The following is a 15,047-nucleotide window of genomic DNA, read 5'->3' on the forward strand; positions in this document are numbered from 1 at the left end:
TGAATAAAAATTATAAAGTAGAAGAGGAAATTTTTAAAAAGTATATAGACCAAAATGAATAAAATCCTTTCTAAATATGGTAAATCAAATAAATACGAAACTTTCTTTTAGCTTAAGAATTGTGAGGCTTCATCCATCTCGAGTGGGAATATATACCGTACCTATTAAAATGAAATCTAAAATAAATATTAAAGAAAAATTAGAGATTAAATGAAATCTTTAAAATATATGTTTCACCCAGAGAATGCAAAACGTGGGGATTTGTGTGAGCAAAATAATAAGTTAAAAAATCAAATCTGAAAGATTTTTTTTCTTTTTTTCTTTTTTTTTTTTTTAAATACAAATCTCAAAGGTTGAATGGTCCGTTTAGTGCGATTTGGTAGGATACCATTTACCCTTACAAATTAAATTAATAAAAACTTTATTTATACCTTTTTAATTTTCAGTTAAAAAATTAAGTTAACTTTCTTGTTCGATTATTTAATAAATATTTTTTATTGATCCATTACGTAGTTTAATTAGTTAAAATATTAGTAATCTTCTTCATAGGTGAATATTAATTTACTTTCTTATTTTAATTATAATTATAATATTTTAAAAGAAAGGACGAATTCACATGTGGGATAGAAAAAGTATATTTAAAATCTAGGTGTACTTTCTCATTTTATTTTATTTTTTATTATTATTATTAATGGTTCTATTCCCATTAATATGATAATCTTAATAGGCAATTTAACTATTTAGGCCTCATTTGATAACTATTTTATTTTTTATTTTCTGTTTTTGAAAATTAAGCTCGTAAACCCTATACTTCTACTTAAGTATTTTTTTTATTTTGCATCTACTCTTTTAAAATATTTTCAAAATTAAGCTAAAATTTTAAAACTAAGAATAAAATAGTAGTTTTCAAAAACTTATTTTTTGTTTTTAAATTTAGCTAAGAATTCAAAAATATGTTTCTCATAAAAGTTTAAACATACTAAAAAATTGTTAACAGATAAGTATAACTTTAAAAAACGGAGAACAAAATAGTTATCAAACGGAGCTCTAGAGATAAAATACCTTTAAGTCGGTGAACTTCAAAAATTCTTTTTTGGTCCATAAGTTTCAAAATCTTATAATTTATTTCTAGAAGTATTTTAAAATAAATTTGTAGTACAACAAAAAGCTAAGTGAGGTGGAGGGATTCGAACTCATGGCGTGTTTGTCAGTATCAACTAAGGTTGAGCTAAGCTTATCTGGTTTAAAATGATTTAAAAAGATGCTTCTTGTTAATTTTCTATCAAGTAGGATAAGAAAAAAAGCTTTTTGTGTGTTAATTTTAGGTTGATGTGGCAATAAATAAATAATTTTATTAATATAGCTTTTTATTTTGTTCTTACTCTCGTCATTATGGTTTTAGGTTTCAAAAAATATGACTTAAATGTTTGCTTTTATGTTGAGAATAATGTCATCAGATTTTCATGAAAATAAATTATAGATATGTTTATTTTGTGATTATTTTTAGAAATATAAATCTTGGGCCACTATAAATATTGATTAAGAACTGATCAAATTTAATTCAAATAAATCATATAAATTAAATTATTTTAAATTATTAGTTATTTTATATTAATTATGTCTAATTATTGAATTATTTTTATATAATTTAATTTGATTCGATTCAATTCAACCGAGTTGATTCTTACCTTTTTATTTAGTTTTCATTAATTTTTAAAAATTAATTTACATTATTTAAGTTGAATTAGTAAATTGATGGTAAATAGTGTGATTTAAGTTATTTTAGTCAACTAATTTAAAATATCAATCTATTGATTTTTTTTTTTTACATAAAATCTATTGAATTTTTTATTTTTTAATTTTTATTATTTGATAAAGAAGATCCAATTGAATTGGTTTTATATAGTAATCACTTTTAACTGGTTAATTTATATAAAAAAAAAATAGAGTATGTATAAATCATATAAATTTTAAATGCTAGTTATTGAGAAAATTCATGCCTTCAACAATTGCTAAGAGCTGTACTAAAAAAAAAAACAAAAAACAATTGCTAAGAGCTTTGCAAGAAAACTGATTGCTTCAAATTAGTGTCCATGATTTGCTTTTTCTGGTTGATAATATTATCTTTAATGGCTCGCTTTTGAACCGAACAATCATTGAGTTCCAATTTAAAGCGATTAGCCAGCACCTTAGTTACATTTTATACGAAACGTTACATAAGCTAATCGGACGGTAATTAGAGATAGACCTTGGGTGCTTAATCTAACATATACCTATTTAATGTATAATTAGTCGGTACAAATTTTATAAAGAAATAGAACTAGCATAGAAAGTTTTTTCTTAAAAAAAAGAAAAGAAAAGAGTTAAAAAATATTGAAATAGACATGCAAGTGCCAACTCCAAATTATTTAAACGGCTAAGATTTTAGAAATGATAAACAAGAATGGTTACCGAACATTTCTTGAAAATTGGAAATGAAAATAAATTACCAAACTAACTCTTATTAAGTTATAATTTGGTAAAGTTTTAATTTTTAGTTGAACTATTTCTATTTTTTAATTAAAAAATTACACGATTAATTTTTTTTTTTTGGCTCTTGATATCGCTCAGATCTCCATCTCTCGCTTTCTCTCAGAATTGGGAAGGTCGTGGGATAGGAGAGGCGAGTGGCTTCTAAAAATTAGTTGGATATTTTTCTTAGTTAGGAAAAAAATTGAACTAAAGATTTTGATTTCGAGAGCAGAGGGAAAAAAAGAAAAACAATGGCCGAAAAAATTGAACCGAAGATTTAGCAGAAAAAAAAAAGGAAAAACACTAAACGAAAATAAAATATTGAACTGAAGATTTTAATTTTTCAAAATTAAATATCGAAGTTTCAAAATGTACATGGTCCTTTTAAGTTTAGAGTATGTGCATATGTGGTCCTTTAAATTTCAAAATATATCATTTTAGTCCCTCAAATTTGAAAAATTATTCTAATGGTCCCTAAAATAATAAAATAAGAAACAATAAACAATTATCAACCACATTCTAACTATTTTTTTTCTTAAAAATAAAAAACTAAACAAAACACTACAAAAGAGTGAAAAAAAATGAAAACATTATCCAACAAACCCATAAAAAACTAAACAAAAAACTACAAACGAGAAACAAAAAAATAAAACATTATCAAACAAACCCATAAAAAACTAAACAAAAAAAATAAAACATTATCAAACAAACCCATAAAAAACTAAACAAAAAACTACAAACGAGAAACAAAAAAATGAAAACATTATCGAACAAACCCAAAGTTAGAACATCCTAACCTGAAAGAAAAAAGACAAAGTCAAATTATATAACCTCAAGAGAAGAGGTTTCTTTTTTTCCAAATAGACAACTCAAATTATTCCAATTTCATGAGGAACTGCTTTTCACATTTTTCAGTTGAGAAAACCAAAGAATGAAGTTGGTTTTATAATAGAGAGAATATATACCTTCCTGTAAGCCCAACAGTTGACTATAGAGCCAAAACATAACCTCTGTCAACAGCTCCAAGAGGAGGAAGATTTGAATCAACGGATAAAATGCACCCACCTGATTGACTACTAGTTCAAAACAATGCATAAGAAAGGTTGTTTGTGCCGCTTTGAGCACCGAACAGCGAGATATGAATGATAGGAGCGGGGCAGCGAAACCGGGACTGACTTACCATTGAAATAATCAAGAATAGAAATGTTAGAATTGAACAATTATGCAGTGAGCAGCGAGGCTATAATTATTTATTAGTAAAGGACACAATGAAGAAACTTGAACAAACTAACCAAAAGGCGACCAAAGAAATGCATAATAAACACATCCAAATATAAGCACATTAAGAAACCGAAAAACCGTACACGGTGAGGCAACAAACAGTTGAAGCCGACCGAGATACGATGTAGTGAGAAACTCCAGAAGCGCCAGGTCTGGTTTCAGAGTCTCGGGCTCTTCTGTCCAATTATTCTATAAGCAACCCATAACAGCACAGTTATAGACAAACACTCCGACGTGCTCCTTCACACCGAGAAACTTCCAATCCAAGGTGCCATTCCTCATGCCAAACTTCGGAGAACAAGCATTCAGTACGATTGCTTCACCGTTTGGACCTCTTTGTCCACCTACAACCAGAAGTTCCTCCCCACAGGTCTTGAAAGCCAGGCCCCAGCCATTCGAAGAATCCGCCCTCAGAGGAAGCCTTCCGAATACATTCCAGGTGTTCTTCACTTTTTCATACCTCTTAACCAGGTTGGTTAGATACTCCACAGCATATAACTGGTTATCCACCACAGCAACAAGGGGAGGAGCCTGAGCAGCCCTATTGACATAGGGATACATTCCCTCAATTTTCCTCCATTTTCTTGTTTGAAAATTGTACTCCTCCCCACATGTTAGTGAAACAGTGGAGCTCGACATTCCACCAATCACGTAAAACTTCCCATCCATAAAAAAACCCGAACACAATCTACGCGGGGTAGTCATCTTGGGCAACATTTCCCATGTACCCAATGAAGAGTCATACAACTCTGCAGAGTCTAAAACATTCCCATTTATATCACTTCCACCTGCTACAATAGCAATCGGACCAAGGCTACCAGAGCCAAACAGACAGCGACGTCGGTTCATTCCTTGACACTTTACCCAACTATTACAAGTCGAATTATACTTCCATATAGCAAAGTCAAACATCTCACGGCCAAAAACTAACAGTTCGCTTCCTACAGCCAACGATTCCTTGTCTGCATGATTGAAGCACTCATCACAAGGCATCTTAGGCAAAGTCATCCACACTTTCCTCAAAGGATCAAATGCTTCCCAACCCTTTAAATCACAAACCAGATACACCCAATGCTCCTTTATCCCCAAATGCTTCCTCCACCCATATAGATCACCACTTCTCACCAACTTGTTAAACTTTGAGTTAATACATGACAATGAAGTGTAATCTGATTGGCAAACCCAAGCAAGGCAATTCAGGGCCACATCATCAATGAGACCTGGGAACAGTGAATCACTTGATCCAAGATGGTGACCATGATCATCATTCACTCTTCCTCTTGTGTTTAAGTCCAAGAGATGAGGTACTTCTTCTTCTTCTTCATTGTCCACCTCCATACGAGTATGAACACAAATTCTGTTTTCCATGTTAAACAACTATTTCGGTATACCCAAAAAAACCCCACCAAATCCACCAAACAAAAACCATCAAAACGAAAATTTGACTATGCCACATCTCCGGAGAATCCTCCCCATGTCCAGAAAAGAATTCTGATCCTTGTGGGCAACCAGATTCCGTCCATTTATTACTCCTTCCATCAATCTAACAATTTCGACAATCTAGGCCGTGATAACCCTGGAATTTCTCCATCTATGTATCTATACAATTACCAAATAAAAAGCAAAACACCATTCAGCTCCAATCCAAACCATTCAAATTCGAAGCAAACAAACAAAGAGGATTTAGAATCCCGATAATACCCTGAATCGCAACAACTTTCCGGAAGCTTCCCAGCCGCGCTCCGGAAATCCGAACAGAATCGTCATCTGAAAATCGAACATACAATAACAAAGTTAACCACCAATTCACACTCAATCGCAACAGTCGCACAATTGAAAAAATTCAGGGCACCAATCCGATCCCAGTCGGTAATAATCGCATCAATTGAGATCGAAACCCAATTACAACTCGGATCCAGCAGAAGAAACACGAAAGCAATAATCCGAAAGGTGAAAATCAAAGAACAAGAAGAGAGGAAAAGAAAAAAGTAAAGACACGTACCCGGAAGGCCGGAAAGTGAATCTGATCCTTGACTTATGGGTTGCTGGAGGAAAACTACTTGGAACAGAACATATCGCCGGCGACGGCGAGGAGGCGGCGGAGAAATAGGGAGCAGTGGGAGACGAGAGATCGAAAGGTGGGGCTAAAGAAAGCAGAAAAATGGGCAGTTTTGGAGCGATGGCCGTACATTTGGATATTTGTACTACTGCCTTCTCTTTACCATCAGCAGTCCAGGGGCGTTCAACGAAACCGATCAAGCTGATAAAATCGATAAACCGAACCGAACCGAACCGAATCGATTTTTGCGGTTTTTTTGAGGATTGTGGTTCGGTTCGACTGTTCTATTTATAAAACCGACCGAATATATGTATTTTTTTTTAAAACCATCTCATTCATCCTATTCCCCAAGGCCTAAAGTCCATTACACTTCCCAATCACGAGTTTTTGTTTTTTTTTTTTTTTTACTTCTTTTTATTGCAACCTCGTGAATGACGATTTAACATATATATTTTTATTTTACTCTCCTTCCTTAAGTTATAAGGTATCTCTTTTAGGTTTCTTCTTGCTCTCCAAATTTCAACTTTCAAGTTTCATTACATAGTGTACTCTTCTTTTTCATTTTATTTCAAACCCTTCATCTTCGCCTTTTTTCTTTCTTCTTCTCCTAAGTTTTATTTTTGTTTTCTTCTAAATCTTCTCGACTGCTACAATGCTCCTCAACATCCCGTATATCCTTTGGTCCTCTCTTAAAATCTCCAAACTAGCACAACTACTGGACCAAGCGTGAGATCAACCCACTATCCATGAGAAATCTATCCGAATCTGCCTAAAATACCCTAAGCGATCAAACCGACAACCCGTCGGTTTATCGGTTTGGTGCGACTCGGTTTTGAGTCGTTTAGCGGTTCGACTCAGTTTCGTATAGTTTCTCTTTTTATAGTCGGTTCGGCTTCGGTTCTGTCATAAAATCGAGCTGAACTGAACCGATTACACTCATAATCATCACTTCATCTAAAGCTCTTTTTTCCTTTTTTTTCTTTTTTTTTTCTTCCATCCTCCTTTTCACTTTTCTTCTTCTTTTTTTTTTTTAATTTCTCTTACAAGAAAAATCATTTTCTCGTTTTTTTAGATTATTTTTGTTGATATCGAGATCTAGTCAAACTTAGTTGGCGACAAAACCAATCGAACTCAATACCAATGTGGTGATCCCCCCAACACCTTCCAATGCCTAACTCAATTTTTGGATCGGAGTAATTGGAGTAGGAGAGAAATAGATTTGCGTGCTAGAAATTAGCGTACCTTGTAAAGAGTTTTGATTCTTCTTTTGTAGTAGGAACATACTTGATGGTGTATCTTCTTGAATTTTGGTAGATAGTGTATAATCAGGTATCACAGATCATTGTCATTGGCATTTAGTTCTGAAATCCTCTGCTCGAAGTTTTGACACAAGCTACCATATTCGTGGCTCGATGGTGCGAGCTTTTATCTTCGTGCTTTATTGTGATTGGGTGAGGCTCGTGGCCTACATGTCCTCACGAATTGTGACCACGGGGCCTATAATAATTTACCCATAACACATTAATTTATCGTTAATTGAGAAAAAGTAATAATATAGGGCACGAAAATTGAGATTGCAAATTACATATAGTGACACATACCCAGAAGACGGAGGATATGAATTTCGTAGAGTTTCTATCTCCAAAAATTATGATCCATACACTGACTTAGGCATCAGAGGATGTTAGGGAGAGCACCACACTAGTGCTGAGTTTGGTTGGTTGCAAGAATTGTATTTGATGGGAACGTCATCGACAAACTAAGTCTCACCATTTCAATTCTGTTATAGCAAAATGAGAAAGAAGACGTTGTTGTGTCTGGAACCCATTGTCTTGAAAGCAAAATTCGGCACGAATAACGTTAAAACCGTTCACGAAATGACCGACCATAATGAGGAAAAACGTCTACAGAATTCAAACGAAATTCAAACTGTTTTACTAAGTTAAATCTGACTTTGATTTTTAATGGGCCTGTTGTGGGTGGATCAAAGTAGCCCAAATGCCACTATTATGCTAATTATTATTATTATTATTATTATTATTATTATTATTATTAATTTTGTAACAAATAGTGGACCACCAAACATAATTTTGTAACAAAAATTATTATTATTATTATTTCCTTTTGAAATTCCTAACAGTCCCTTCAGAATGACCAAAAGAGAAAATATAATATAATAAATAAAAAAAGATTCTGAGTAAATATTGGAATAAAACTTAAGCATTAATATCTTACGATTTGAATTAATGCACAGTGAAGTGAGGCAACAACCTGAGTAGTTAAATGAGTTACCTCTTGAACTTTCACTAACTATGGTTGAGACCCCTACAACACATTTTAATCCTTCATTTCGATTCCACAATATACAACAAGTGCTTTTAATAGCCATGCACATAGAACCTTGGGTCACGTGAAAGTTCTAGAAAGAGACCCTAAAACTCTTTCCTAGAAGGCGGTCTCACCCTCACAATCACGTTAGTGTTTCATCAAGTTTACCAAAGATAAACCCCACTCAAAACTGAGCTATGAAAACTTTGTAACTAATCCATTAAATCTATGAATAGACCACCCAAAAACTGGCTATTGATGTACATTACTCATCAATAATCCATCAAGTCTACACATAGACCACCGAACAAGGGCTATGGACTCACAATTGATGTATCATGGGTGGTTTTAGTCCCATACATGTCGATGACTTAATAATTACTCTCCTTGTTAGGCCATTCGTGAGAGGATCTGCCAAGTTCCTCTCCAAGGATATTACCCTGCCTTTTAGCAACTGTTTCACAGCTCCATGTCTCAGGCGTATATGCCTCCTCTCGCCATTGTACATACTGTTTTTGGCAATCCCTATGGTAGCTTGGGAGTCACAGTGTAGGGACACTGGTACAGATGTCCCCCACAATGACACGTCTCCATGAAGACTTCTGAGCCATTAAACCTCTTGCCCTACTAGTTCGAGTGCTATGAACTCAGACTCCATGGTGCAACGTGCTATGCACGTCTGTTTTGCTGACTTCCACGATATAGCTCCTCCACGTAAAATAAACGCATATCCACTAGTGGAGCTTACCTCATCTTTATCTGTAACCCAGTTTGCATCACAACATCCTTCTAACACAACATGAAATTTGTTAAAATGCAAACTATAATTCATTGTCCCTCTTAAATACCTTAATAAACGATGAAGAGCATTCCAATGTTCTTTACTAGGAATATGTGTATATCTACTCAATCTACTAACAGCATATGCAATATCAGGTCTAGTGTAGTTCATTAAAAACATAACACTACCTATGATCTTTGTGTATTTAGATTGAGATACACTTTCACCCTTATTTTTCTTAAGATTTATGCTCGCATCATAGAGTGTTCTAACAGGTGGTTTATATCAAACCAGTCAAATTTCTTCAGCATTTTCTCAATATAATATGATTGACATAGGGAGAAACCTATCATTTTTCTTTATTTTCACACCAAGTATTACATTGGCAACTCCTAAGTTGTTCATTTCAAAATGTGAAGACAGCAATAACTTGGTATTATTAATGACATCTAAGTTTGTACCAAAAATAAGCATTTCATCAACATATAAGCATATAATCACACATTTAGCTCCAAAACTCTTTGAATAAACGCATCTATCACCACAATTTACTTTATAGTCATTGTTTACTAAAGTACCATTAAATTTTTCATATCACTGTTTAGGAGCTTGTTTTAGACCATAGAGTGATTTTTAAGCTTCACTACAACAAATCTTAGTTTTAATGTCGGACGACAAAAAAATGCGGAGGAAACGATGTCGGACAAGAAAAACACGGAGGCAACCATGTCGGACATGCTAAAAAACACGCCGAATTTTTTATTTTAAATTTTTTTAAGTATCCATGTCGGGCCTAGCCCGCCATTGTAGTTTTAGTTTCAGTGGCGGGCCAGGCCCGCCATGAAAAGTGCCCAATTTTAACCCTAAATTAAAAATTTCACCCAAAATTTTTACCCACGAAATTTTTTTGCCTCCCCAGCTCTCTTTGCCGCGCGAACCCTCTCTACCCTCTCGTGAAACCGGCGCGAACCTTGCTCCATTGTCGGGGGAAGGGGAGCAAACGACCACGTACAAGAGGCACGAGCGAGACCCAATGGTGAGGAGGAAGTTCCGGCGGCAGAGAGCGACAAAATCAGCAGCGGCGAGCTTCGATTCGGTGGCAGGGAGCGAATCATCTCAGATCACATATAAATCTCTCCTCCCGCGCCTAAGCTCCGGCTCTCAAATCATCTCTCTCTCGACGCTGTACTTTTTACCAGACACCCACCGGCGTTGCATTTTTCGGAGGAGGTTTTCTTGAAGGTGAGCATTACCAATCTCTCTACGTCTTCCTTAATCTCTGTTTATTGAACTCTGGAGGTTATTAGATAGATACTTTGCTGGTCGAAAGCGGTGTAGATGGAGGTTGTAGAGTTACAATCAAGTTCATATCTCTCTGTGAAATGTTCCTATCTCGTCTTTGCATTCAAACTAATAATAATTACCAACTGATTTTTATCTCAAGTTCAAGACAAACATATGGTTTGAAGAATCGAAAGACTAAAATAGAATAAAATTGGAAAGGAACAATCAATGTGTTTTACATTGTAGAAGAAAAAGCAGTAATTAAATTTACTTCTTTAGACGACAACCCATGTGAGTATTTGATGTCCTTGAAGCTTTAAAAAGGCATGTTGTACGTCTTGAAGTGTATTTAGCTTTTTATGAAAAGAAAAATGTCGTTTTTGTGTTTCCAAAATCTCAAATATGTTCGATTATGAAATTAAACAATGTTATGGCTTGAAAAGAGCAAAAAACTGTCTTTCGTTTTGTAAGTTGAAGAAGTGGGCAGTGTTTTGAAGCTTCTTTTCTCCAAATTTTCATGTAGACGTTTTTGAATTTTTGGATGGGAAAGAAATGTTTTTACCTAATAAGAAGTATTTTTCAAATTTGTTATGATGTTTGGTTATGTGTTTTTCAAACTACTGAAATGGTATGTGTTTTTAGCTAGGGTGTAGTGGGTTAAATAGGGTAAGAATTTCCTTGTGGTGGAAGGCAAGCTTATTGAGGGGGATCAGGCTGTTGAGGGAGAGGTCCTTTCCTTTTTTTCTTTGTTGTATGGACCTCCCTTGACTTCTCAATGGAGGGTCTAGATTGGTATCCTACTTTCGAGTTTGAAAGGTAAAGCTTGGAAGCCCCTTTTTCTTTGTGAGAGATTAGGAAGGTGGTTTTTGATTTTGAAGGAGACAAGTTGTAAGGCCCAAATGGTTTATCGATGGCCTTATTTTAGGAGAATCGAGAGCATATTAAAGGCGATCTTTGGAGAGTATTTTCTGAGTTCCAAAAAAGAGGTATTATTGATGCTTCTATGAATGAAACCCTTGTGTGCTGTCCAGAAAAGGAGAAGGTTAGGAAAATGAGACTTTAGACTCATCAGTTTTGTCACAAGCCTTTATAAGATCATAGTTCAATTACACATCTTGTCAAACTACTGAAATGGTATGTGTTTTTCTATTTTCAAAATTGATGAATTAGTGTATTCTTCAAAATTTCGACTTGTTCAGTTTACACAATTTTTATTTGAAAAAATCCCATCGTGAAACAGAAAAAGGGGTCCGAACAAAGATTAGTTCCTTGTAGGTAAATTTTCTCAAGAATACGTTTAGCTCTATTTATTTAACCAGAATGGGTCTTGATTCTTTGCAAAGGTGCTCTAATTCTTCAGGAGCTGTTAGATTCTTATTCTATTTGCAAGTTGAATATCTTCATGGTGCTTACTCTTGCCCCGTTAGTCCTCCAACTCCTTGTCACTGTAACTTTAGTTCCTCTTTCAAATGGCGCTTTGCTGGGGCTTTGGCTACTCAAACTCGAGTCTATTTGATGATTAGTTCTTTGGTAATTAGGCTCAACAACCGATCTTCACATCTTGTGGTCTGCTTATGTTTGAAGCATGAAAAGAAGATAATCTTTGGTGAGTGACCTTATTTGGGTTTATATAGGACCTAAACACATGAATCTATTGACTTTCAGATTGCTCCCAGTTGTCTATGTTATCAACCATAAATTGTTGCCAAATATACTATTTAGAATATATTTGATTACCAATATGTTTTCTGTCATGAATTTGGTTACTAATAAATTCTTTATTGTATAGTTCATGGCCTCAAACTGGAGTGCCCATCACAAGTTGTTTTAGAACTACACTACTTTCACTATTAATTTTGATTTGAGGGTTTTTGTTTGATTCTTCCTTTTCAGAGTTGGGACACCATCTTTTAGGCTTTTTTGTTTGGCTGTAACCTTTCTATGAATGAATTCCTCACCAATCTCTGAATGAAAATTTCACCAATACTCTATGGCACAAGAGATTTGAACCTCTTCAGAAACTATTGTACTGTTTGTTCTTTTGACTTGTTTTCCTTTTCCTTTTCTGTTTGTTTGTATATTATTATTGTTGTTGTTGTTATTTAATTATTTTGAGATGGTGAAGGTGTGGATAAATCTATGATATTGATTGCGTGGGCATTTAGATCTAGGTCAAACGAAAATTGTCCTTGGTTGATGATAATTTTATTTTTTGTATCATAATCTTTTAGAATAGCTGCTGATTTTTCCCCCTGGAATTTTATTACAGGCTGTGCGTGGAGGAGGACAGATAGTATTGAAGGGGCTTTACGCTGGTTTGGGTGGAAATATTGCTGGTGTGTTGCCGTAAGTACCTTCTAAAGGGTATTAGTTCCAAGTATCTTCTAAGATTTTAAGCTATGAGTTATTATTATAGAATTCACATCATTGTTACGACTTACATTTTATGTTAATTGAAGGAGAATATTGAAGGTCTCTGTGGGGATTTAATTAGTGATAAGTCGTGGATGACAAAAAATAGAATGTCAACCGAGTATAGTTTAGGGGTTGAGATGTTCATTGAAAATGGATTACGACATTCAAAAAGATCAAATGTCATTTGTTGCCCATGTTTAAAGTGTGTAAATGCAAAGTCTCAACATGTGAATGTAGTAAGAGATCACTTATTTGTTTATGGTATTGATCAAAGCTATAAGACATGGATTTGGCATGGTGAATCAATATCGATTAAGAGAAACATCGAAAGTATGTCTACTAGTGCACAAGAAGAAGTTGAGGATGACGATTTTGATGACACAATAGGGATGTTTGAGGCTGCATATGATTACTTTGACGATAGTCCAGCAAATTTCGAGGAGCTACTAGGTGATGCGAAGAAACCATTATATCCAAATTGTAAGAACTTTACCAAAATATCTGCATTATTGAAGTTATATAATTTGAAAGCGAAATTTGGATGGAGCGATAGAAGTTTTACAGAGTTGTTGGCATTAGTTCGTGATATGTTACCAAGTCCTAATGAAATTCCAAATTCTATGTATCAAGCAAAAAAAACTTTATGTACTCTTAGGATGAAGTATGAGAAGATTCATGCTTGCCGCAAGGATTGTTGCTTGTTTAGAAAAGAACTCTCAGATGCAGATGAATGCCCCATTTGCGGAACATCAAGATGGAAGCTTCGTAAAGATTCAAAGGAAGCAATGAAAAATGTTCCGGCCAAAGTCATGTGGTACTTCTCTCCAATTCCAAGATTTCAACGAATGTTTCGAAGCAAAGAAATATCAAGTTTGTTGACTTGGCATGCCAAAAAAAGAGTAAGTGATGGATATATACGACATCCAGCAGACTCAATTTCGTGGAAAGAAGTAGACAAATTGTCGCCAGAGTTTGGTCTAGAGCCTAGAAACCTTCATCTTGCTCTTTCAACAGATGGGGTCAATCCACATGGTGAACAAAATAGTAAATATAGTTGTTGGTCAGTTATGTTGGTGACGTACAATCTACCCCCGTGGTTGTGCATGAAGCGAAAATTTCTGATGTTGACTGCATTAATATCTGGTCCCAAACAACCAGGAAATGACATAGATGTTTATTTAGCTCCATTAGTTGATGATTTGAAGAAGCTTTGGAATGATGGAGTTGAATGTTTTGATGCATATCAAGAACGGTGTTTTACACTTAAAGCTATTTTACTGTGGACTATTAATGATTTTCCTGCGTATGGGAATTTGTGTGGTTGTGCGGTAAAAGGATATCACGCATGTCCAATTTGTGGGGAGAAAACTTCATCCATTTATTTGCCAAAAGGGAGGAAGGTGGCGTATCTCGGGCATCGTAAGTTTTTACCTTGTAATCATCCATATAGGAAGCAGAAGAAAGCATTTAATGGTAAACCAGAATTGGGATTCGCTCCTGAACCATTAAGTGGAGTAGAAATTCTTGCAAAAACAAGTGGACTCCAATATTCATTTGGTAAGAAAGGAAAAAAGGAAGGAAAAAAGGAAAAAAATGATGGAGATCTTTCAAATAGTTATTGGAAGAAGAAGTCTATTTTTTTGAGTTGGAATACTGGAAGCATCTTCATGTGCGGCATTGTTTAGATGTGATGCACATTGAAAAGAATGTGTGCTCAAATCTTATTTGCACATTACTTGATATTCCAGGAAAATCAAAGGATGGATTACAAGCTCGCCTAGATTTGGTCGAATTGAATATTAGATCAGAGCTGGCCTCTCAAGTGGGAGAGAAAAGGATATTTTTACCTCCAGCATGTTATACATTATCACGAGTGGAGAAATTGAATTTGTGTAAGACACTATCAGAAACTAAAGTACCCGAAGGTTATTCATCTAACATACAGTCTCTAGTGTCGCTAGAAGAATTGAAACTTAATAACCTCAAGTCACATGACCATCACGTTCTTATGCAACAATTGTTACCGGTGGCCATTCATGGTATTTTACCGAAATATGTTAGATATTCCATTATTCGACTATGCTTCTTCTTCAATGTTATATGTAGCAAAACAATTGGTAGATTAGAAATACTTTGTCTTGTTTATAATATGTAAAAGTTTGAAGTTTGAAGTTTGAAGTTTGAAATTTACTGCATAACATATTAGTTTTGGATTATTATAGAAGTATTTGACTGGATGATGCTGAAGTCTGGATTCTTATGCTGAATGTAGTTTTGACGGGCGGTCCCATTTGTTATTGTATGGAAGGGTGTTTATATAGAAGTGTTTGTTTTGTTTATAATCATGCTAGTTTTGAGTTATTCTAAAAGTGGAGAGGTTATGTTGAA

General features: G+C 34.5%; 2 protein-coding genes across 3 annotated transcripts; one reads left to right on the forward strand and one right to left on the reverse strand.

Annotated features, from left to right (window-relative positions):
- Positions 1–3,739: 3,739 nt before the first annotated feature.
- On the reverse strand, positions 3,740–5,982 carry LOC111023783 (Galactose oxidase/kelch repeat superfamily protein). Of its 2 annotated transcripts, XM_022301263.2 has the most exons (3): positions 5,795–5,982; positions 5,494–5,559; positions 3,740–5,391 (listed from the first exon to the last, which is right to left on the reverse strand). In XM_022301263.2, exon 3 carries the CDS (start codon positions 5,158–5,160, stop codon positions 3,982–3,984), a length of 1,179 nt encoding a protein of 392 aa, XP_022156955.2. In that variant the 5' UTR covers positions 5,161–5,391; positions 5,494–5,559; positions 5,795–5,982; the 3' UTR covers positions 3,740–3,981. The 2 variants fall into 2 exon arrangements, with proteins under 2 accessions (XP_022156955.2, XP_022156954.2); XM_022301262.2 differs by having other exon boundaries at positions 3,740–5,559.
- A 6,784-nt stretch (positions 5,983–12,766) lies between these two features.
- LOC148212417 (uncharacterized) lies at positions 12,767–14,344 on the forward strand. The gene has a single exon (XM_088122220.1). The coding sequence runs from the start codon at positions 12,767–12,769 to the stop codon at positions 14,342–14,344; it is 1,578 nt and encodes a 525-aa protein (XP_087978346.1).
- The last annotated feature ends 703 nt before the right edge of the window (positions 14,345–15,047 follow it).

Source organism: Momordica charantia (genome assembly GCF_013281855.1).
Source record: "Momordica charantia cultivar OHB3-1 chromosome 3 unlocalized genomic scaffold, Mcharantia_2.0 BLBB01000003.1, whole genome shotgun sequence".
NCBI lineage: Eukaryota > Viridiplantae > Streptophyta > Magnoliopsida > Cucurbitales > Cucurbitaceae > Momordica > Momordica charantia.